At 47.8% G+C, this 23,854-nt stretch overlaps 1 protein-coding gene across 3 annotated transcripts in view; it reads left to right on the top strand.

The window, feature by feature from the left end:
- Positions 1 to 23,854, top strand: part of IQSEC2 (IQ motif and Sec7 domain ArfGEF 2) — an 82,632-nt gene that overhangs the window by 53,587 nt on the left and 5,191 nt on the right. For all 3 annotated transcript variants that reach the window (XM_004389116.1, XM_004389117.1, XM_012559321.2), the window contains 10 exons: positions 9,137 to 9,398; positions 10,220 to 10,621; positions 13,042 to 13,937; positions 15,297 to 15,458; positions 15,918 to 16,040; positions 17,030 to 17,196; positions 19,415 to 19,554; positions 20,362 to 20,487; positions 22,713 to 22,812; positions 23,642 to 23,803. In XM_004389116.1, coding sequence (XP_004389173.1) covers positions 9,137 to 9,398; positions 10,220 to 10,621; positions 13,042 to 13,937; positions 15,297 to 15,458; positions 15,918 to 16,040; positions 17,030 to 17,196; positions 19,415 to 19,554; positions 20,362 to 20,487; positions 22,713 to 22,812; positions 23,642 to 23,803 — 2,540 coding nt within the window. The remainder of the gene's footprint in view (positions 1 to 9,136; positions 9,399 to 10,219; positions 10,622 to 13,041; positions 13,938 to 15,296; positions 15,459 to 15,917; positions 16,041 to 17,029; positions 17,197 to 19,414; positions 19,555 to 20,361; positions 20,488 to 22,712; positions 22,813 to 23,641; positions 23,804 to 23,854) is intronic.

The following is a 23,854-nucleotide window of genomic DNA, read 5'->3' as shown; positions in this document are numbered from 1 at the left end:
CTTTCTTTCCTACCCAGGGCTGGAAGCAGGGGCTGGGAGAGAGTAGGGACTGTGTTTGATTCGTGGTATTGTCAACACCCAAAAGGCAATAAATGAATGAGTGGTATGGTGTTTCAACATGGGCAGGCCTATTGGAGGTGCCTTCTTCACCCTCAAGCCTGAGGCAACACGAGCTGGCTAACCTTGGGTATGCTGCTTGACCTCTCTGATACACAGTTTTACCATTTGTAAAATGAGGAGGGAGGTTTGGACCAATGGATCTCCAAGAGCTCTTTCAGCTCTGACATTCTGTGACTCAGAGAAGCTACGATTTTCAGAAACTATGATTATATGAATTTAAGATCCAATAATTCAGTGGTTGTTCGGCATTCCATGCCGTTCTGTGATTTCTATTTTTACAATGCTGTGAATTTTGGATTCTCCAAGGCTGTGGTTTTAAGATTTCATGATTCTACTATTTAAAATTTCTGATAGTGTGATTAATATTTTGTGATGTTAAGATTCTTTGATTTTGTACTTTTAAGATTCTGTGATTCTACAATTTTAGGCTTCTCTGAATCTGAGAGGAAGCCATTTCCCCAGCTGCAATGACCTTGAATATTTCTTGTACCTGGCCAGAAGCTCCAGAAGCTAATTCTAAGAATCCCTGGAGGCTGTTGACAGGAGGGTGGAAGGTATCCTTTATGGGTCTGTAGGACACACACCTTCCATGGTGTGTCTATGTTAGATAGGAGCAAAGTCAGGAGACCCTGAAGTGGGCTTATACCTTGACTTTTCACTTTCTGAACCTTTGGCATTAGACAAATCTGAGTTTAATTTTTGGTTCTGCCAGAAGTTGTATATACTATCTGTATAACCTTGAGCAAGTATGTTCTTCTTCTCAAGCTTTATTTTCCTCCTGAGTACGATGGGAATATATCTACCTCTGTAGGTTGTCATAAAGATTAGCAAGAAAGAATGTAAAGAGTCCAGCATAGGGTCTGATGCACAGCTGGGAAAGAGTGTAGTGATTGGTGACTCTTGTTTTGATTAAGGCCCAAGTGAGAGTCTCACCTCACCTTTCCTCCCTCCCTTCAATGTCCCCATCACATTGATCTTGTAGTTTTTCCAGAACCTCACCTCATTCCTTCATTCATTACTTCACTTAGTCACTCAACTCATCTACTCATTTACTCATTCAAGTTCTCATTTATTTCTCCATTCCCTCCCTCCCTCAATGGGCTCAAGCATAGCAACAATTGTGAGGATGGCGCAGGACTGGGCAGTATTTCGTTCTGTTGTACATAGGGTCCCTATGAGTTGGAACTGACTTGATGGCACCTAACAACAACAACTCCCTCCCTTCCTCCCTCCCTTATTTAACTCTTCCAACAAGCATTGCTTGAGCACCTATATGTGCAAAGCCTCAAGCTACATACTGTGAGGGATCAAAAGTAAGACAGTGGCTGTATTCTCCATGAGTTCTCCATCTCCCAAGGGAGATGAGAAATCCTTTGGGAAAGTAGGCAAGGTGCGAAGGGCAAAAATGACAGCAGAAATGGCTTTAGTCATGAGCAAAATATGTCCCTGGCCCAAAGAGGAGGGAGGTGTCAAGGTGGGCTGGGGGAATCCAGGAGGACTTGCTGAAGGAAAGGGGGCAAGAATTGGGTCTTGAAGGCTGGGAAGGGTTTGAATAGGTGGCAAGGGGGTGAGAAGGCATTATGGGAGGCAGGGACAGCATGGAGAAAAGCCTGGTGGAGGATCCAGGGTCATGCTGGGCCATGGTGAGTAGATTACTCAATTCAGCTGGCTCTCCAGGGTGTATGAATCTATGTGACCTGTAGCTAGGGAGGGATCATTCTACTCTTCATTTGATTGAAGATATAAGGAGGTATGTGTTCAGTAGGGGTTAGACTAAATGGAGGGAGAAGCCAAGTCAAGGTCAGCAATAACTGTCCTGGCAGCTGTGGGGATGTAGACTCCTGTACAGGTTGGCTAGGGCAGACGGCCTGTGCTGTGGGAAGGGGAGAAGGTTTATATCAGCTGTGAGGGAAATACGTGTGTATGTGTGGTCTCTGTGTGCCTGTGCATATGTGTGCATGCCTCTGTGCGGGGCTGTGTAAGTCTAACAGTAGTGAGATACTGCGTACTCTTTTATGTATCTAAGGGAGCATGACTGTGTGAGACTCAATGTGCAAAATTCTGAGTGTGAGGTCGATCGTATGAGGTGGTGACTTTCTGTGCCTGGCAGACTCTATGGGTGTGTCTGATGGATATAATCACAAGACTGGGTGTGGGTAGCTTTTGAGCATGTGGGGCTGTGACTTTTAGTGTAACAATTGTCAGGCAGGATGGTCCCACAGAGACACATGACTGCTATTTGTGGTCTTAGGGCACCAAGGTAGCTGTTGAGCACCTGCTGTTTGCTAGACCCTGGCCTGAGCATGGTGGGTTCACAGAGGTGAATCATACCAGGCCACTGCCCTTGGGAAACTTGTGGTCAAGGGAGGAGGAACGGGGTGAGGGCATAGATGCTTCAAGAGAGAATCACAGGTTAGCCAGTGATAAGGACTCACCATGGTATGGGTGTGCACAAGACACAGAGGAGGGAGTCCTGAGCTGACTTCCCAGGAAGACCTGCCTGCTCAGTGTACTGCAATAGGAAGATGAGCTCACCCAGACTGATGAAGGCTGGAGGTGAAGGGGAAAGGGAAGACATTCTGGGCAGAAGAAAGAAAGGAAGAGTATGGGCAAAGGTATGGGGATGTGAATCAGCTAGTCTGGGAACTGCAAGTAGCCTGCTGTTGCTGATGTTTAGGAGCTTAAAGGAGCTGGGTGGGAGGGAGGCTGGACAGATTCAGAGGGACTTCTGAGGCCTAGAAGGTAAGTGGATTTGGGTTCTCATCCTGTATGACCCTGGACAAGTCACTTTGACTCTTTGAGCCTCAATTCGGATTTGGTGGGATTGGATGGTTCATAAAGTCCATTCCAGCTCTGCAGATCTTTGTCTGCCCTTGGCCAGCCAAACCCATGAGTCATTGCTCTTGAAGTCAGGGATTTCTTCCATCTAACCTTAGTCTTTCCTGAATCCTCCTGGGTTGCTTTTTCATTCACACACTCCACAAATATTCACCCAGCATCTGGCTCTGTGTGTGGCACTATGGGAAGACATGGAGAGATGGAGAATGCAAGGGTTCTACCTTTGAGGGGCTGCTCAGTGCCTAGTGTGGGATAAGATTTGTGTTCAGAGACACTTATGTTTGAATCCTGGCTCCACTGCTGTTATTTCAGCTCTCTGTCCCTCAGTTTCCTCATCTTTGTTATCCCCTTAGGGAGAACAACCCAGACTCTGCAGAGTTGCTATGCTTAGCAAAGAGTAGCTACTCAATAGATGACAACTATTATTTTTAGGACTGAAAGAGGCAGAGCTAGGTTTCAAACCCAGGTCTGTGTGCTCCCAAAGCCTGTGTTTGCCCACTGTACCACCCAGTCAGCCCCTTAGGGGGCCTCCTTCTTCCCTGTCAGCGCCTGTGCCAAGCCAGGCTCGGTTCAGGTTTGGAATCTCAGAGGCACTGGGACTGGGCAGCAGAAACAGCTTGCAGAAGAACTGTCAGAGGAAAAAGAGGTGGTTGGTGGCCCCTCCTGCTGGGTCCAGTCTTCTCCTTGCCTAGTCTTTTCCTCCCAGAGCCCAGAGCCCCTGTCCCCATCTAGATGCACTGCCCTCCTCATCTTGTTTTCTTGTCTGTCACTTCCAGTCCCCTTCTTCCACCCTAACTTGTCATGGGGATAGTCCTCAGCACCCCCAGCTTCCTCTTGCCCTCATCTTATGGTTTCCATGGCAATAGCCCCCATTCATTTCCATGGCAACTGCATCCTGATCCCATCCCCTGCTGGCTGCCTAGCTCTAGGCAGTGCCAATAAAGGGAAGGAGGGAGAGAAGACCTCCCAGCAGGAGCAGCATCTGGGGAGGGTTAGTGCCCCCACTATGCATGGGCAGGCCAGCCCCAAATCCCTATGAAACTTCCTGCCCCACTTCTCCCCATCTTAGTGCCTTGGCTCATAAGGTTCTCTCACGCCTCATCTCTAGCAGCTCCTCCTAGGCAAGGCCCAGTTCAAAAGCTTTCTCCTCCAGGAAGCCTTCAAGGCAGCAGGGTAGCTAGAACAGGCCGTTCTTCTACTTGCTAACCCCAAGACCTCTGGCAGTCATTTCCCCTCTGAGCCTTCTTCTTCATCTGTAAAATAGGAATCCTAATTCTTCCCTTACGTTTGCCATGCATATTAAATAATGTGCAGAAAATGTCTGCCACAGGGAAGGTGTACAGTAAGTATGAGTTTATATTTTATTCTGCTCAGCCACCCCCAAGCAGAAGGGATCTCTCTCCTGAGTGCCCCCAGCACTTTCTCTGTTCCTCATCTCTGATAACTATCTGCTTTGTAGTGTGGTTATTTGTGTAACATGGCTTATTCCCCCTCTGCAGAGGATGCTCTCCAATTTCGCTCATAAAATAGCCCAGCAGGCAGGGGATGTGGGTGCAGGGGTGTGTGTGTTGGTTTACAAGTAATCTGTGTGTGTGGTTGTATCTGTACATGTGCATGTCTGCATGGGTTCATATTTGTTTTCATGTGTTTTGGGGTGTGTGTGTTTGCTTCTAGGTTTGTTGGCCTTTGGATGTGTCTGTGTTTTTGTACTTGTGTGTGTGTGTGTGTGAGAGAGAGAGTGCACATGTGCACTTTGCTCCTGGCTTGGAGGAGCCCACAGAGAGAGGAGGGTCTCCCATACCTTTTCTGAAGCCCAGGAATCCAAAGGAGGGATTGCATTCATGCAGGCCCTGCGCAGATGAGAAACTGAGGTGCAGAGAGGTAAAGCGACATGCACAGGGCCACACAGATGGTAAATGGCAGTCAGGACTTGAACCTAGCCCTCCCCAGCTTTTTACTCTACCACATGTTCTCTGTGTGTGTATATGTGTGAGAGAGAGACAGAGAAGGAAAGAAATTTTCCATGTGATTGACATGGCCTCAAGTGTCTGGGGCTGTCACTTGGAGGATTCTATATCCCAGGTCCTGTTTCTTTAGCAATGTGTGTGGTGTCAGGCGCAACCCCCTCAAACACTCTCCTTTTTGCCAGGCCCCCTCTTGGGAGGCTGTGTTGACAGCCTGGACTCCCTACCACTATTCCCTTTGCAACCAAAAAGGAGGTAAGCTCTCAAGGGGGGGATTGCCAAAGAGTGGAGACCCAGGGACAACACAGAGCCAGGAGTGGGGAGTGAACAATTTCACATTTTTTCACCATGTCAAAGATTCTTCTTCTAGGTATGGCTGGCATCTGTCTCTCTCCCAACCCCACAGCACCTTCCTACAGAATCAAAGCCTCTGTTCAAATTTACAATCCCTGACAGGGGCTGATGACCCAGTAAGCATGGGCATACTTGAGCTTACTTACTAATCTGTAGTAAACAATTTCACTACAGATGATCTGGTAAGCAAGGTAAGCACTGTGCTTACCTCACCTATTGGATAATTCATCCCGGGGGTAATAGGGCAGAGGGTATACAAGGCTAGGGTCAGGTCAAGAGAGCCACCCATGGCCATGGTGAGGAAGTTGGAGGTTATTCTATGGATGATGATTCCTATACGACCTGTTAGATCATGTCCCTCCTCTACTTAATCAGAGCAAAAGCTAAAGTCTTTATCGTGGGCTCGATGCCCTTCACAATTTGGCCCCCATTACCTTGCTCACTCTGCTTCTGCTACACTGGCCTCCTTGCTGTTCCTCAAACATGCCAGGCACAGTTCCATCCTCTGTCAGGACTGCTCTTGCCTCAGATAGCCTCACAGCTCACTCACTTATTCCATCAGGGCTCTGCTTCTGTGCCATTTCTTCAGAAAGACTTTTCCTGACCACCAGATCTAAAACAGCACCTTCTATCTCTCTTTTTTGTTTTCCTTCCTAGCACCTATCCCAACCTAAATTATAGTATGTATTTATTTGTTTATTTCTTTATAGTCTGCTTCCCCTACTAGAATGTCACCTCCATGAGGGAACAAATTTTGTGTATCTTGTTCACTATTGTATTTCCAGCACCCAACACTATGCCAGAGTGCAGTGGTAGTTCATTCTTGCTTTCCTTGCAAAAGACCCAGGTTTGATTCCCAGCCAACACACCTCACATGCAGCTACAACCTATCTGTCAGTGAAGGCTTGTATATTGCTATGATGCCAAACAGGTTTTAGTGGAGCTTCCAGACTAAGACAGACTAGGAAGAAAGGCCCAGCAATCTACTTCCAAAAATCAGCCAATGAAAACTCTAGGGATAACAATGGTCCAATCCCACTGTGCATGGGGACTCCACAAGTCAGGGGCGACTTGACAGCAGCTAACAACAACAACAGCACTGTGCCTGGCACATAGAAAGTGCTCAATTCTTTGTCAAATGAATGATGGGGAGCCATGGAAAAGTTTTAAGTGGGAGAGTGAAATGATCAGATTTGTACTTTTTGAAAGCTCTCTCTGGCCACAGGATGGAAAATGGATTGGAAGAGGAGATTGGAGGCTGTGGTAAAAGTTCAGGTGAGAGTGTTTATTAGAGCAGCTGCCAGAGCTCATTCATCGACTCCCTCACTCCAGAAGCTTTTACTGAGCACCTGTTCTGTGTCAGGCCCTGTGCTGTGTACTATCTAGGAGATCACCAAGCTCTCTTCCTGTATGTACTGGGATTCTGGGAGTCATGAGCACAAATATTTGTCACGCTTTGCCAAAGCTAACCTGTGCCATACAATGAAGGACAGACATATGCTGTGTGTGGGAGCTCTGAACAGGATCAGCAATACTTTCTGGCTGGAGGCAGTATTCAGGAGGGCTTCCTAGTGGTAACATGTGACCTGAACCTTGACAGAACTGGGACGTGGGGGGAGTTTCTCAGATTGCAGGTGGCAGAGATGATGGACGTTGCATTTCATGTGGAAGGTACTGTATAAGCAAAGTTTTGGAGGTGGAAGGCAGAGAAGTATTTGGGAGAAACAGGAGCTAAACCAGGCTGGCAGCCCATCCTGCAGTATGGCTTAGTGTTTAAGAATGGGGGCTCTGGAGTCAGACTGCCTGGATTTGAATCCTGGCTCTATCATTAATAGCTGTGTGACCATAGATATGTTAGTTAACCTCTCTAAGCCTCAGTTTCCTTATGTGTAAAATGAAGATAAATAACAATACCTACCCCGTGGAGTTGGTTGAAGAGTAAACTAGTTATTGAATGTGAGGTGATAAGAATGGTGCATGAACATACTAAGTGCACTGTAAGTATTAGCCGTTATATTTTGGAGAAGCCTCAAATGCCAGAATAAGGAACTTGGGCTATCTCTGTAATCAGTAGGAGCTATGGATGGTTCATGAATAGAGGATATATATAGGGCTTGAGCTGTGTGCTGGGAGGGAAGAGGTTTGAGAGGTTGGTGGATGTGATCCTGCAGTCCTAAGGGGGAGGAGAGAAGCATCTTAGATGCCTAGGGTGGGCTGGGCTGGGTCTGTCCCCTGGAGGGTGACGTCAGGGCCCCTGAGGCCCAGGAGGAGAGAGTATTTGGGGTAGAGAGCAGTCCCCCAGTCTGTTTCTGCCCTGCTCCTGGCAGTGCTGCAAACTAGCACTTTGGAGGGTGGAGGATAAGCAGTGGGTGGGAGTTGCCACCAGAGTGGGGCCGAGCAGCCTTGTGGATGCAGCCTCCCCACCACTCCCAGCACCCAGCCTCGTGGCTGCCATGTAATGACTGCAGTGCTCTTCTGCAAGGCTGGCAGGCTTGCTGTAGCTCAAGCTCCTGCACTGGTAGGGAACACCCCACACCCACCACAGCTTGCCCCTACCCTGCACCCTGGCCTCTGCAAAGTAGGGCTGGGGGTATTCCCTTAACCCTCTCACCAGCCAAGAGCCCCCCAGCCCTGTGCCTCCCAAGCCAGTCACTTTCGGGGCCCCAGCATTACCTATCACTGGACTCCAGCCACACCCATTTCCCCCACAACCCCCTCCATGTCTCACCTGCCTGTTCCTCCCCTCCCAAACCCTCCCCTCTTTTCCCTCCTCTTTGGCTCCTTACCATGCCTGGCTCGGCTCAGGATGCCAGGGCTCTGTCACCACCTGGGTTCCCTGGCAGCCTGGTTGCCATAGCACCATGGGAGCAGGTTCCGGCAGAACAACAGCTCTGAGTAATCAGAACGGGCAAGACCTGGTGCCCAGTTCCTGCTACTCTTGGGCCTCGAGGCCCCTGCCCCTCCTTCCTCAGCTGAACAGAGGAGGCCATGAGGAGAAAAAGGAAGCTGCCCTGCAGGGCAGCTCTTTACCTGTGAGGATGCTCGATGGGAGGAGCCTTCTACTGTCACCGAGCCAGTGCCCCTGCAGCCAGGGAACCCTGGGAACTGGCCAGCCAGTAGTCGCAGCGGAGGACAGGGGCAGAGCTGCAGAGGGCAGGGCTGGGCAGGGGAGGGTAGGAGAGCCTGGATGGGCAGGATACAGGAATGGGCCTGTGGTACCTGGGGACAGGGCTGAGAGGGGGTGGTGCTGGGGATAGTGCTGGGAGGGAAACCACAGCACACTGTTCTCTAGGACCATGAAGGGCTGGAGCTGTAAGGAAAGGGGGTCTGTGGAGTGGGTCTGTAAGGGAACTGGTCCTTCAGGGGAAGGAGGTGAGGATGGAGCTCTTACGAGACAGGATTATTAGAAAAAGGAGCTTGAGGGACTGGAAGGAAACTGGTCTGGGGATAAGGCTGTGAGGGGAAGTGGCCATGAGGGGTGAGTAGGACTGGGGACAAGACTGTGAGAAGACAGAGCCTTGAGGGAAAAGAGTCTAAGAGGATGGAGTTGTGAAAGGAAGGAGCCTGTGAGGTAGGGAGAAGGGATTTGAGGATGGAGCTGTGAGGGGACAGGACTGAAGGGGAATGAGGGTTGGGCTGTGAAGGCAAGGGAGCCTGAAAGGGAGGAATTGTGAGGGCAGTGAGGAGACAGTTTGGGGGGCTGGACTCCTCTCTAGCCTTTAAGCATTGGGGTTCCCATATCCATGAAGAAGTTGGGGTGGATGAGGCTGAGGGGAGGGATATTGTCCAACCACTTAGTCTGGCCCAGCAGGCCCCTCTGCTATTCCCATATCTTGGCTCATCTTATCTCATCCCCACAGTGTGGAGGGTGATGCCCCAGGCAGTGACCTGAGCACAGCGGTTGATAGTCCTGGGAGTCAACCCCCCTACCGACTGAGCCAGATGCCCCCCACCAGTAGCCACATGGGGGGCCCCCCTGTTGGGGTGGGCCTTCCCTGGGCTCAGCGGGCACGCCTCCAGCCAGCCAGTGTCGCCCTGAGGAAGCAAGAGGAGGAGGAGATAAAGCGCTCCAAGGCTCTATCGGACAGCTATGAACTCTCCACAGACCTGCAGGACAAGAAGGTGCTGAAGAGGTGGCTCTCTGGCTGGGAGTGGGGGTGGGGGTGCAATAGAGAGCCAAGGGAGAGATTGGGATGTAGCATTTGAGGGTGGTATCCAGGGAGGGATAGTGAGACTGGAATTGGAGAAGACTGGCTCTAGGACCCTTCATCCTCCTGGGGACTCACTGACTTATTCACCACACATCCACTTAGTCTTGTATTCACTCAGCAAGCATTTATTGCCAGCACTGGAGATATAAAGGTGAGACTTGGACCCTGTCCTCAAAAAACTCAGTCTAATGGAGGAAGCACACACATAAGTTGACAATTTCAGAATAGTGAGATACTATATATATATTTTTTAAGTGACAAAATACTGCGTATAGAAAAAAAAAAAAAAACCTGAAAGGACATATACCAAAATGTTAATTGTGGCTATGCCTAGGTAGTGGGACTTTGAGTCAATCTTTCTTCCCTCCCTCCCTCCTTCTGTCCTTTCTTTCTTCCTTCTCTCCCTCCTTCTCTCTCTTCCGCCCTCCTTTCCTCCTTCTTGCTCTCTATTTCTTCCTTTCTTTCCTTTTTGGTTTCTCTATTTATTCCTTTTTTTTCCCTAATAATGAACGTGTACATCTTGTAAATTAAAAAAGGAAAAACATTATCCAATACCATGTGACAAGTGCTGTCTCTGATTAAAGGTAGAACACAGCACTGTGAAAGCACAGCTGGGCACATTCAGGCAACTGTTAGCAGTTAGCAGTGACTTGTGTGGATGTGCTTGAGGGCCCAGGGAGCTAAGGCTGTAATGCATTTCTCACCTTGTTTCCCTTGACCCTCCCCTGACAGGTGGAAATGCTGGAGAGGAAGTATGGGGGCTCCTTCCTGAGCCGCAGGGCTGCCAGGACCATCCAGACAGCCTTTCGCCAGTACCGCATGAACAAGAATTTTGAGCGACTACGCAGCTCAGCTTCTGAGAGCCGCATGTCCCGCCGCATCATCCTTTCTAACATGAGGATGCAATTCTCCTTTGAGGAGTATGAGAAGGCACAGAACCCCGCGTACTTCGAGGGCAAGCCTGCCTCGCTGGACGAGGGTGCCATGGCTGGTGCCCGGAGCCACCGGCTTGAACGAGGGCTCTCATATGGAGGCTCCTGTGGTGGGGGCATTGATGGTGGTGGAAGCTCTGTCACCACATCTGGAGAATTTTCTAATGACATCACAGAGCTGGAGGACTCTTTCTCCAAACAGGTCAGGATCCCTGAAATGGGCCTTTCTTCCTCATATCCATGCTGTAGCTACTCTCTTTACTTTTTACCTATACTCTAAACTTAAAGAATTTGCACAACAAGCATTTAATAAAAACAAACAGCTAAATGTGAGTGGGGACTGTGCAAATTATGAGAAAAGAATTGCAAGACAAAAAATGTAGTTAAAACAACCAAATTAAAAATCTGGGTATACAGAACAAGTAAGAAAATAAAAGTTGTCACTATTTGAAACTTGATCCACTATCAAATTAAGGCTTAACTAATAGGTAGTGAGCTCCTACTATGTGCCAGGTGCTGTGTATGCCTCATAACAGATCTGCAAGACAGGAATTGTTATCCCTTTTTATAGAGGAGGAGACTGAGGCTATGAGGCTCTGAAAAGTGAAGTGACTTTCCCAAACTGGATTAGAACCCAGCTCTGTCTGATTTCAAAGCCCGTGTTCTTTCCATTATACCACACTACCATGTACCAGGCTCTGTGCTGGGCACTGTGAGGGGGGACAGGTGAGCTGGCCATGGTCCCTGTTCTCAAGAATCTCCCAGTCCAGTAGGAAATGGCAAACATGTACACATTACTATCTCCTGAAGTAGTATGTGCTCAGAGCCCTGAGAAAGGATCACATACAGTACTGTGGGAACCCGGAGAAGGGAGAAGAAATTTTCTTCTGGGAGGACCTGAGAAAGCTTCTTTGAGAAAACAGCATTGGAGCTGGGTCTTACCAGGTAGATAAGATTTAGCAAGTTGGTGATAGTTGAGAGGTGTTGCTTGCATAGGCATTGTGTCAGCAAAAGCATGGAAGGGTAGGAACGTAACAGCAGTGATGGTGGTGGTAGATCATTCTAGACTTAGGGTTTCAGGCATATCTGCCCAGGTTTGAATCCCAGTTCTGCCATTTCCTAGCTGTGTGGCTTGAGCAAACTGTTTAACCTCACTGAAACACAATCAATAAAATAGAGATTTTTAGAACTGTTTTGAAGATTCAGTTCAACTAGGTAATACATATGAAAGCACTTAGTACATGGTAGCTACTAAGTACATGTTAGTTTCCTTCCTAAAGCCAAGGAGGTACTTGGTAGAAATTGTTGAATGAATGAATAAGCAAAGCTTTATAAGAAAAGCAATCACTGTGCTCTAACCTCTGTGATCTGGCCCAGCCATCAGCCTGGGCATATTTCATTAGAACTAGTGAAGGAAGAGAGGGTGGAGGGAAGGAGAGAAGAATTGAAGGGAAGATCTATATCATTCATCCATTTGTTCATAAAATGAACATTTAATTGAGTATCTATTTTGTGTCAAGCAATGTGTTGAGCTGAGCTAAAAAGAGAGAAACCAGTCCTGGGCCCAGCCCTCAAGCAGAGAAATGGGGGGGTGGGAATCAGTCTGGTGAGGTATAGAGGAACAAACCTGGTCCCAGCTCTCAGTGCTATTCAAGTCTGGTGGGGAAATGTGTTAGTTATCCATTGCTGTGTAACAAATTACTTCAAAATTTAGCAGTTTAAAACTGAGCTTAAACAACAAACATTTATGATCTCATATAGTTTCTAGAAGTGGCTTGCTTGGCTAGTGGGTCTCTCATGAGGTTGCAATCAAGATGTACGCTGGGACTGCAATCTCTGAGGACTTGACTGAGGCTGATGGGTCTGCTTCCAAGTTCACCCACTTGGCTATTGGCAGGAAGCATCAGTTCCTCACCACGTGGGCCTCTCCATAGAACCACTCACAATGTGGCTCCTCCACCTTCTCCCTGGCAAGTGGTCTGAGAGATAGCACAAGCGAGAGCACCTGAGATAGAAGTTGCAGTCTTTTATAACTTAATCTCAAATGTGACACATCATCATTTCTGCCATATGCTATAGGCCACACAGACCAATGCTGGTACAATGTGGCACACAAGGATGTGAAAACCAGGAGGTGGGGGTCATTGGGGGCCATCTTGGAAGCTAGATATCACACGGAGGCAGAGTTTCCAGACATGGTCCAGATTCTCAAGGCTAAATATTATAGATTTCCTGAGAACCAGATAGAGAGTTCTGGGAACCCAGAGGAAACTGGGATTTTGCTTTACCCTGAGGGATGACAGAGGCAGAAGTGTGGATTGAATCAGAGGGGAGGTAGCATTTGACTTGGGTCCACATGGACATGAAGGAGGAATTGGTGCATCTGAGACGGGAGCTTGTGGGCATTAGTCCCAGCTCCTGTGAGCTCACAATGGCTCCCTGGGAGTTATGTTATAGACATCAGGGAACCTGTGGGAGGGGGGAGGGGAATCCCTCTTATTGGCTAACTCACCAGGAAAATTCCCCCTTCTTCCTTCCCTCCCTCCTTCATTCCCACCCTTCCACCACCCTACCATACTTCCCTTCATCTTTCCTTCCTTTCTCTCCCTCCTCCCACAACAGGTAAAGTCTCTGGCTGAATCCATCGACGAGGCCCTGAACTGCCATCCATCAGGGCCCATGTCTGAGGAACCAGGGTCAGCCCAACTGGAGAAGCGGGAGTCGAAAGAACAGCAGGAGGACAGCTCAGCCACCTCCTTCAGCGACCTTCCCCTCTACCTGGATGACCCAGTTCCCCCACCATCCCCTGAGCGACTACCCAGCACAGAGCCCCCAACCCAGGGCCGGCCCGAGTTCTGGGCACCAGCCCCTCTCCCGCCAGTTCCTCCACCAGTGCAACCAGGGACCCGGGAAGATGGTGGCCGTGAGGAAGGCACTCGCAGGGGTCCTGGGTGCTTGGAGTGCCGGGATTTCCGACTGCGGGCTGCCCACCTTCCCCTGCTTACCATTGAGCCTCCTAGCGACAGCTCTGTGGACCTGAGTGACCGCTCAGATCGCGGTTCTGTTCACCGCCAGCTGGTATATGAGGCTGATGGTTGCAGCCCCCATGGGACCCTGAAGCACAAGGGGCCACCAGGCAGGGCCCCAATCGCACACCGACACTACCCAGCCCCTGAGGGCCCAGCCCCAGCCCCTCCAGGGCCCCTGCCACCAGCCCCCAACAGTGGCACTGGGCCCAGTGGTGTGCCTGGGGGTCGGAGGTTAGGGAAGTGTGAGGCAGCTGGCGAGAACTCTGATGGTGGAGATAATGAGAGCCTTGAGAGCTCCAGCAATTCCAATGAGACTATCAACTGCAGCTCTGGCTCCTCTTCTCGGGACAGCCTGCGGGAGCCTCCGGCCACTGGCCTCTGTAAGCAGACTTACCAGCGGGAGACGAGGCACAGCTGGGACTCACCAGCCTTCAACAATGACGTGGTACAGAGGCGGCACTATAGAATCGGCCTCAACCTCTTCAATAAGTATGTGGTCTCCATTCTAGCCTCCTCACTCTTTCCTACCCTGCCATAGGCACTTTGGCCCCTGGGACTTAATTCCAATTGGTGATCTTGGTTCTGCCATTCTTTCATTTTGTGGAATGGTATTTCTTCCCAGCTGTTCAGGGAAGAGGACTGGCAGAGTAGAAAGACCCCCACAGCACCTAGGTTCTAGTCCTAGTACTGCCACTGACTGGCTGTGTGATCTTGGGCAAGATGTTCCCACTCTCTTAGCCCCAGTTCACACTCTTTAAAATGGATTTTAAACTTTGTCTGCCCCACCTCACCTAATTAGTGGGGAGGCAATATGGGGTAGAAAGAGCCCTAGTCTGGGAAACAGAAAACCTGGACCTCTCTTCTGATTTTGGCCAGACTCACTGTGTAACCCTGGGCAAGGTATGTACCTTCCCTGGGCTTCAGTTTTTCTGTCAAACAGCAAGGTATGTATATTTGAGGTGTTAGGGGGTGGGGTGGAGAGACAGACTAGTCAATGACTGTGATTGAGCCCTTTCTAGTTGCCTAGTCTTGTGCCAGGTGCTTAGGAGTGGGGTGGGAGTATGACATTTGATTGGAAAATAATTAGAATACAATGCCTTACATTTTTATAGCCTATTAAACACTGTCACCTATATTTAATTCTCATAATAACTTGGTAAGGTGGGTAGTAGTGTCCCTATTTTATAGATAAGGAAACTGAGGCTTGGAGAAGTAAAGGGAATTGCCCAGAGTCATACAACTGCTAAGTGATGGATCCGAGACTCCTATAGCACCAAAGCCTCTTCCAAATTCTAACCTTGTGGGGTTTTAAGGTTCTGGGGTTCCAAAAATGGGAACTAGTACCTTATAGACCCAGATTTCTGGAAAGTGGGGAATAACTTGTCTATGCAAGCACTGACAGAGGCTGGGTGATACCTGCCTGGGTGGGACATGGGACATAGCTTAAAGAACCTCTTCATTTATTCCCTACTCTGAGGTTCTGTGACTTGGAGAGAAGGGTTTATCCTAGAGCTCAGGCCTTCTCTCAGGCCTGCTGTGAATATTAAAGGTCTTGGCATAGAGCAGGCTCTCATTAAATATTAATTTTCTTTTAATTGTGGTGTAGCTCCAGTGAAGGAGAAGTTGGGTTGAAGATACCTTGGAATTTTGAAGCTCTGTGAAATGAGCAAATGGCTTCCTCTCCCTGGGCCTCAGTTTTCTCATCTGTATCATGAAGGGATTAGACCAAATTCTGTATTTCTTTGGTTCTCTGAGGCCATGATTAGGCCCAAAAGTGGTTCAAGAAATGGGACAGAGGGAACAGCTCCAGAAAGACAGTCATCTCATATACCTCCCTTCTTTCTGCAGGAAGCCAGAGAAGGGTATCCAGTATCTGATTGAGCGGGGCTTCCTGTCAGACACGCCGGTGGGAGTGGCTCACTTCATCTTGGAGCGGAAAGGCCTGAGCCGGCAGATGATAGGCGAATTCCTAGGGAACCGGCAGAAGCAGTTCAACAGAGACGTGTTGGAGTGAGAACCTCAGGATGGGCAGGCAGGGCCAGGGATTCCTGGAAAAGGAGAGCAGGAGGGAGGAAAGGGGCAGCCTGTCCCTTTTGCTCAGATAAACTTTGAAAACAGGATGAAGAGACCTTCCTGCTCCCAAAAGATTAGGTCTAATCTCTTTTGGCCCTGTGAAGTCTTCTGGGCAAGGCATGTGTGTCCTATGGCCTGCTTTGGGCCTCAAATTTTCCCATCTCTGCCACGAGTGGGTTGACGGGAAGGACCTTTGGTAACTGTGTGTCCTTCCTGGATTTTCCGGGATGGATTCAATTTCAAACATTCTATCCTCATTATGTACTTGTTTGGGCCATGGGTCCGTATTTTAGAAGTCTGTCAGTGAAACTGTCTGTCCATTCAAGCAGGTCAGGATGGGACAGAGGTTTTCTGCAGAGGAACTGAGAGTGCCACACCCCCTTCTTTATTCCACAGCTGTGTGGTAGATGAGATGGACTTCTCCTCCATGGATTTGGATGATGCACTCCGGAAGTTCCAATCCCACATTCGAGTTCAGGGCGAGGCCCAGAAAGTGGAGCGACTCATTGAAGCCTTCAGGTGTGCCTGCTTCCCACTCCTAATGCTGCCCCTCTCTGCTTTGGGGGGAGGCAGTGTAGTATGTGTTTACAAGTCACCTCATAGTTTCCTCACCACCATAAAACAGGAATTATAAATCCTATCTTGTAAGGCAGTTGTGAGGCTCAGAGGTAGTATATGTAAAGTACCTAGCCTAGCATCTGGAACATGGGCATTCAGTAAATGACAACAACAACAACAGCAATAACAGTTGATATTTCGCTGAGCATTTATTGTGTATCAGGTGCTGAGCTAGGCACTTTACATGATTATTTGACTGAATACTGACAACAACCCTATGAGTTAGGTGCTTCTATTATTATTCCCATTTTGCAGATGAGGAATCTGAAGTTTAGAAAGGTTCAGTAACTTGCCCATAATCATACAGTGAGTAAGTTGTGGAAGCAGGATTTGAACTCCAAGTCCAAGTCCATGATCCATGAACTTAACCATTATACTCCACTGTAAATGCTTTGGGAGTCAGACAGACCTGGATATAAACCCTGTCCTCCACCACTTTGGAATATTTAGAGAAGAAACAGAAGAGTTGATGAGAACTTGTTTCCCATAATGGGAGAAGGATTTGCTTTGTAGTCAGAAAGACCTGGGTTTTCATCCCAACTTCACCATTTACTAGCTCTATTACCTTGGGCAAGTTACCTCACCACTTTGAGCATCAGTCACTTTACTTCACTTCATCTGTAAAATGGGGCTGCTAATAGCTACCTTGCAAGATTGTGATGGGATTACATGAGACAATGTACATAAAGCCCCTGGCAAAGCTTCATAAAAGATAGGGATTGTGATTTTTATGTGCTAGTCTTGGGGGAAGCTCTGAAGAGGATAGACAGACCCAAAGGACTAGGGAGTATTTCTTGAAGGAAAGGGTTGGTGGCACCAGAGTGGGAGGATGGTGCGTAGGTGGAGATTGCTGGTGCCTCAGCCTGGCCTTGGCCCCTTCTGCTCTGCAGCCAGCGGTACTGCGTGTGTAACCCAGCCCTCGTGCGCCAGTTCCGGAACCCAGACACCATCTTCATCCTTGCTTTTGCCATCATTCTCCTCAATACCGACATGTACAGTCCCAGCGTCAAGGCTGAACGCAAGATGAAACTAGATGACTTCATCAAGAACCTGAGAGGTGACCAGACCTCCCTATCAGCTTTTACTATCCTTCTCCTGGGAAGGGGAAGTGGGCAGGGAGGTGGTGGGGAGGGGGGAAGGATGAGGGAGATCAAATCGTCTCCCTGGAAATCAACCTATGATGCTTCACTTTCTGCTAAGACTGGATGTTCCCAGGGCACTCATTTTTCTTCATTCAAATATTCATTTGTCCATTTACTCATTCATGCACTGAATATTTACTGAGCATCTACTGTATACGAGGCTCTATTCTAGGTCCTGGAGTTAGAGCAGTAAATCTGATAGATAAAAGTCTTGGCTTCTTACAGAGCTTAGACTAATTCACTAATTCACTTATTCACTCATCTGCTTATTCATTCACTCCCTCTTTCCCTCTCTTCTTTAGTTATGCCCATAAAGGCTCATTTAATTATTTTAGGTACCCTTTTCTCCATTCATGCATACATGCAGTCCTTCATTCATCCAACTAACCAGCCAGCCAGTCAACACTTAACAAGTGCCTAGTGTGTACTAGGCCCTATGATGAGTGCTGAGGACAATGGAGAGGAGTCTGCCATAGTCCCTACCCTGAGAGAGCTTCCTGTTTGTGGGAGAGACTGACTTGTACCCAAATTACTAACAAGACAAAGTGCACAGTGATGTCAGAGAGGCCAAAAGTTCAGTCAGAGCTCAAAGAAGGGAAAGCCCTGGAGGAAGCAGTATTTTGAAGTGGGCCTTGAAGGCAGGGAGAATGTCACAGAATGGAGATAGAGTAAGCAGCAAGAATAACAAAGGCACAGAAGCGGGAACTGGAAAGTTGTATAGGGAATAACTGAGGTGAGGTGGGTGAACCAGTTGAGAAGGTCAGTTGGAACCAATATATGAGGGCCTTGAATATCAGATAAAAGGTATCACTTTGATCTTTTTTCTTGGTTTCTTGTTTTGATGTCAAGCTCGGCCTCTCTCCAAAGAGCAGCCTACTAAAAATGGCACAGATGTCAAGATTATTTAAACAGAAATGAAAGAGGGAATAGAGATGAGGGGGAAAAATACGACAAAACAAATTTGCTGACCATTGGAAATTTGCACAGTTGATAGACTTTAAGCTCTCTGGCAGCTAAGGTAAAAAAGGCAGTGAGATGAAGCATGTTCCTTTAGCAGGTGTCCAAGGAGGAGATGTGGCATTTCCAAAGGAAAAAAAACATTTACCCTAGCAGGAGGTTTAGAGAGAAGAGTAAGTGGGTTTTACTCAGCAGACAATCAGGAGTTGAGAAGGGTGGTAGACTTGGGAGGGGGAAGTTAGACAGATCAGAGGCTATCTGGAGCTGTCTCCTAGAGTCATGCCATTGTTTGCTCATTCATATTATTTCTCTGTGTGTGTGTGTGTGTGTGTGTGTACACATACATACATATATATACTAACCCCCCCCCCCAGTATTAAATAAATAAGCAAATAAACAAAAGTAATACATGCTCATTTCGGAAATTTTGGCAAATTAGAAAATTTCTTTTAATCACCCAAAATTGGTTAATATTACTATGTATTTTATCTTTTTTTCCTCATGCTGTCCATGCAATTTATTATGCTGCTCTTCTCACTTAACTTGCCACAAGAATTTTCTCATGCCATTGAAATGTTTTTATAAATATCAAGTTTTAATAGCTGTATATTATTTTATTAAATGAATATACTATATTTTACTTAACTGTTCTTCTATTGTTAGAACTTAGGTTGTTTCAAAAATTTCCCTATCATAAATGACATTTAGTGAACATCCTGTACATATATCTTCATGCATATTTCTGATTAATTCCTTAGGGCAGATTTCTAGAAGAGGAATCACTGGGTATCAACATGTAGGCTCTTGTCAAATTACCTTTCAAAATAGTTATGCTAATATACATGCCCACTTCCCTGCACTCTTACTAACACTGGGTATTATTATTTAAAATTATTTTTGCTAATTAGAAATATAAAAAAATAGTATCTGATTGTTTTTATCACAGTATGTTCTGAGTTGTTTAGACAAAATCCCCACCCCAGAGAAGAAAGCAATTGGCTGTTTGCTGAAGGGCACCTTATCTGGCCCTAGTCCTGGCTGAGGGATTTAAAGCCCACTCCCTCCAACCCTGACCATTATCATGGCCCATGCCTGGGTGTAGGGTGTTGTGGAGAACCCCTACCACCCACTCGATATATTTCTGTGTTAAATCCCTGTGTTACTCCCCCAACCTAGGAGTTGACAATGGTGAAGACATCCCCCGAGACCTCCTGGTGGGTATCTACCAGCGCATCCAGGGGCGCGAACTGCGGACCAATGATGACCATGTGTCCCAGGTGCAGGCCGTGGAGCGCATGATTGTGGGCAAGAAACCTGTAAGTGCCTTGGGAGGCCGCCGAGCGGACAGAGTTCTGGTCTGCCTCTGCCACTCTTTGGAAAGTCACTGCACCTCTCTGAACCCTGGGTTCCCCTTACCTGCCAAATGGAGTGGATGATAGTGTATCCCCCAGGGGGATGTGGTACAGATTAAGTGAGATGCTCTACATGAATGCATCTAGCACGTTATATTGCAAGGTACATAGCTGGTGCAGTATAAATAGTAGCAACTTCCCACCTCTGGGTTTGCCTCTCCATCCCAAGTGAGGAGCCAAACTGGTAACAAAAGCAAGAACACACTATAGCTATCTAGTCAGCAAACATTTACAGATGCCTTTCCACTGAATCTGACATTTCACTGGGCACCAAAGACATGGGTATAAATCAAACACAGTGTCCATCCTTGGGAATGCTCACAGACTAGTGGGGGTGTCAGACAAATACACAAATAATACCTCTGCCTCAGTCTAGTTAAAGGGAGCACAAAACAGAGCGAGGTCATTTCCAGCATGAAGAAATCAGGAAACACTTCTTGGAAGGGATTAACATTAGAATTGGGCTTTGAAGGAAGAGTGCAATGTGGCCATATGGAGATGGCCAAGAAAGGCATTCCAAACAGAAGGAACTACACAGGGACAAAGGCAAGGCAACAGGAACACTTACACCTTAGTAGCTTATATCCTGTGTCAGAGTGACAGTGATATGTATCAGAGATAAACTTCCTTTTGCTGTTGAATGTTAAGGTGCCGGCGATCTGAAGCTGGTGGGCTGGCCTTGCTGACACCTATTTCTTCATGCCTATCTAGGTTCTGTCTCTCCCTCACCGTCGACTGGTTTGCTGCTGCCAGCTCTACGAGGTGCCAGATCCAAATCGCCCCCAGAGGCTGGGGTTGCATCAGCGGGAGGTCTTCCTCTTCAATGATCTCCTTGTGGTATGAGCACTGTGGGGGAGGAGATGGAAGGTAGATGGTGAGCTTGGACCCTGGGTCTGGTGTGAACCATGTTAACATTGGTAGGCGGAGGTATGGTGGGTGAGGTTCTCTGCCATGTGATTGACGTGATCATGGGCAAGGCATAGGCCTTTTCGATCCCTCGTCTTCCTCAAAGATCCATTTGGAGCTGAGGCAGATATAGATTAGTAAGTAAGCACAAGTAAGCCCGTGCTTACTTTGCTTATTGGTTAATCCGCCCTATTTGGAGGTAGTAACAGCTACATAGGGGCAGAAAATGTGAGGACCAGGGGAGATGACAGACTTACAGTCTGGGAAGTGGTAGGAAATGTCCCTGTCCACCTTAATAGCCTAGAGGGTTGGGTAGAGGGAGGTAAATCTGTGATCCTGGGTTCAGTCTGAAACCTTCGAGTCTTGGGATGTTTGAATGAGTTTTAAAACAGAGCTCATTACCAGGGCAGACACTCGTCTCAGGGGTGGGATTCTTAGGACTCTGCCAGTTGGAAGGGAATTTCTGGGTCTCCTGTCTTACCTCTTACCCAGGGCAAGAACTAGCCTCTTAGATGGTCCCTCGCTTATATGACTACAGGGACAGAAAGCTGCCTGCCTCCAAGGCAGCCAGTTTCCTTGTCAGAAAGCTTTGACTGCTAGAATCTGTCTGTTTCTTCCAACAGTCTTCACTTAACCCTTGGGATTATAGAGAACAAGTGTTCTCCTTCTGCTCTGAGACAGCTCTTCCGGGATTTGAGGGGCAGTGATCCTGTCCCCTCTTGGTCTTCTCTCCTTTAGAGCAAGGTTTCTCAACCTTGGCACTATTGACATTGGGGACAAGATAATTCTTTGTTGTTGGGGGCTATGGATTATAGGAAGTTTAGCAGCACCCTCGTCTGTACCTACTAGATGCCATTAGCACTCCCCCCTGCCTCGAAAAAAAACATCTCAAGACATTGGTAAATGCCCCCTAGGGGGCAAAATCACCCCCAGTTAAGAACCACTACTTTAGATAAGCACTTCCAAAGCCCTCTCTGAGCCTCAATTTTCTCCTCTGTGAAATAGGGCTAATCCCTACCTCATAGGGTTGTCATGAGGATTAAATAAGATGTTGGATATGGAATGGCCTAGCCCTGAGGAGTGCCTGGCCTACTTAGGTGCTCAGTAAATGTTTAAACATCCATTACATATTGACAGCTGTTGTGTGTCCAACTCTGTGCTAGGCACTGGGTACACAGGGATGAATCAGACACAGTGCCTGATCTCAAGGTACTCACAGTCTGAAGGACCTAAAAAATGTTTTGCATAACTGTGTACTGTAACCATCCTGAAATCAAATACCTTTGCTTTTAAGAACCACTTGCAGACTGTTTGCAGCCTATGTTAATTGAGTCCAGAGTGCCCAAGTACTTGAGAAAGACCTTTGGTTGTTGAGAATAGGGCTGCAACCAGTTCGATCCAGTTCGAACCCCTGCTGAAAATTTGCATTTCTAACAATTCCCTGCTGATAATTTGCATTTCTAACAAGTTCCCTGCTGAGAATTTACATTTCCACTCCAGATATACTGAATCAGAATCTACATTTTAACAAGATCCCCAGGTGATTCTTATGTGTAATTTCCTGGGAATTTATGAGAAATGCAAATTCTCAGCAAGGAATTGTTATAAATGCAAATTATCAGCAGGGGTTTGAACCAGACCAAACCGGTTCAAAGCCCTGGTTGAGAGTAAGACCAGCTGTTCAGCAGAGATTGTCATGTGCTAGGCCCAGTGAGGGTGGGTGAGAGACATTAAAGTCAGATCCCTGCCTCGGCATTCCCAGTCCAGCAGGGGGCAATCATATCTCAGAGTACTATCATAAAGCCTGATAAGTGAAAGGTACTGAACCAGTACTCTGGAAACCCAGAGAAGAGAAAGAAACATATCTGTGTAGGGTGTTAGGACAGGTTTCCTGGAGGGAGCAGCATTCAGTTAATTTTTGTAAAAACTTAAATGCCTGCTGTGTATCATCCTTGCATCAGGAACTTGCATTTTTCTCCCATCTTCCCCGTTCTGCTCCTCAAGCTTCAGTTCTGCCCAACTTGTGGGTATGTGTGTTCACGTGTATCTGTCTGTTACCAGGGATGGGAGGGGAGGGAGGATACTGGAAATAGATGCCATGTGGAAATTTCCCACCCCAAACCCTGCCTCTTGTCTTTTCCCCATCCCATCCAAAGGTCACCAAAATTTTCCAGAAGAAGAAGATCTTGGTGACATACAGCTTCCGTCAGTCCTTTCCCCTCGTGGAAATGCACATGCAGCTCTTCCAGAATTCATGTGAGTCCCTTCTTGAATCCCAGCCACCCAAGAGTCTACGCCATAGCCCCCATGCTCATCCTTCATCCATACCAGGTTCCCATGGCTGCTTTTCCTAGCCAACTACTCATCTCTATCAGCCTCCAGTTTCTGGAGTCCTTTACAGCTGGGCTAAGGTCTCCAAGGAGTCCCTGGGTGGCACAAATGGTTAAATGCTGGGCTACCAACTCACCCAGAGGTGCCACAGAAGAAAGGCCTGGCAATCTGCTTCTGAAAGGTCACAGCCTTGAAAACCCTATGGAGGAGTTCTACTCTGCAAACATGGGGTCACTATGAGTCAGAATTGACTCAGTTGTAACTAGTACTGGTACTTGTAAGGCCTCTAAAGCACCTACTTGGTCCCAGGATGAAGGGCAGGCCAGGGTGGAGTACAGCTTATGTTTAGCCCCTGGGTCTTACAGAGAACCACACTGTGTTCTCTGGGGAAGGGGAGGCTGAAGATATGGCTGTCACGCTGTGCCTTGGAGAACTGAGCCAGGAAAAGCTTCGTTGGGTGACATTCTGGGCAGCAGATACAATGTGAATACGGGCAGCGGTGTAAAGGACAGGGTTTCTAGAGAACAGCACAGAGTTCAGTTTGCCTCTATACCCTAGAGTATAGTGAGTAACAGGACCATGACTACCAGGAGTTTGGGGGCAAAGGGGGCAAAGGGGAGCCACTGAAGATTCTTGAGCACAGAAAAGGCATGATCAGAGCTGTACATTAGAAAAATCATTTCACTTATGAGCCACCTTGTTTCAATCTTGACAGAGGTGCCCAACCTACCCAACTACCTCCCTTTCCCCACAGATTATCAGTTTGGGATCAAGTTGTTGTCTGCAGTACCTGGTGGGGAGCGAAAAGTCCTCATCATCTTCAATGCTCCCAGCCTCCAGGACCGGCTGCGCTTCACATCTGACCTACGCGAATCCATTGCCGAGGTGCAGGAGATGGAGAAATACCGTGTGGAGTGTGAGTAGCCCAGCCACACCTTCTTTCCCCTCTCCTAATATACCACTATGC

The sequence above is a fragment of the Trichechus manatus genome, unplaced genomic scaffold (assembly GCF_000243295.1).
Source record: "Trichechus manatus latirostris isolate Lorelei unplaced genomic scaffold, TriManLat1.0 scaffold00233, whole genome shotgun sequence".
Lineage (NCBI taxonomy): Eukaryota > Metazoa > Chordata > Mammalia > Sirenia > Trichechidae > Trichechus > Trichechus manatus.
This window is presented reverse-complemented; position numbering and strand designations above follow the sequence as displayed.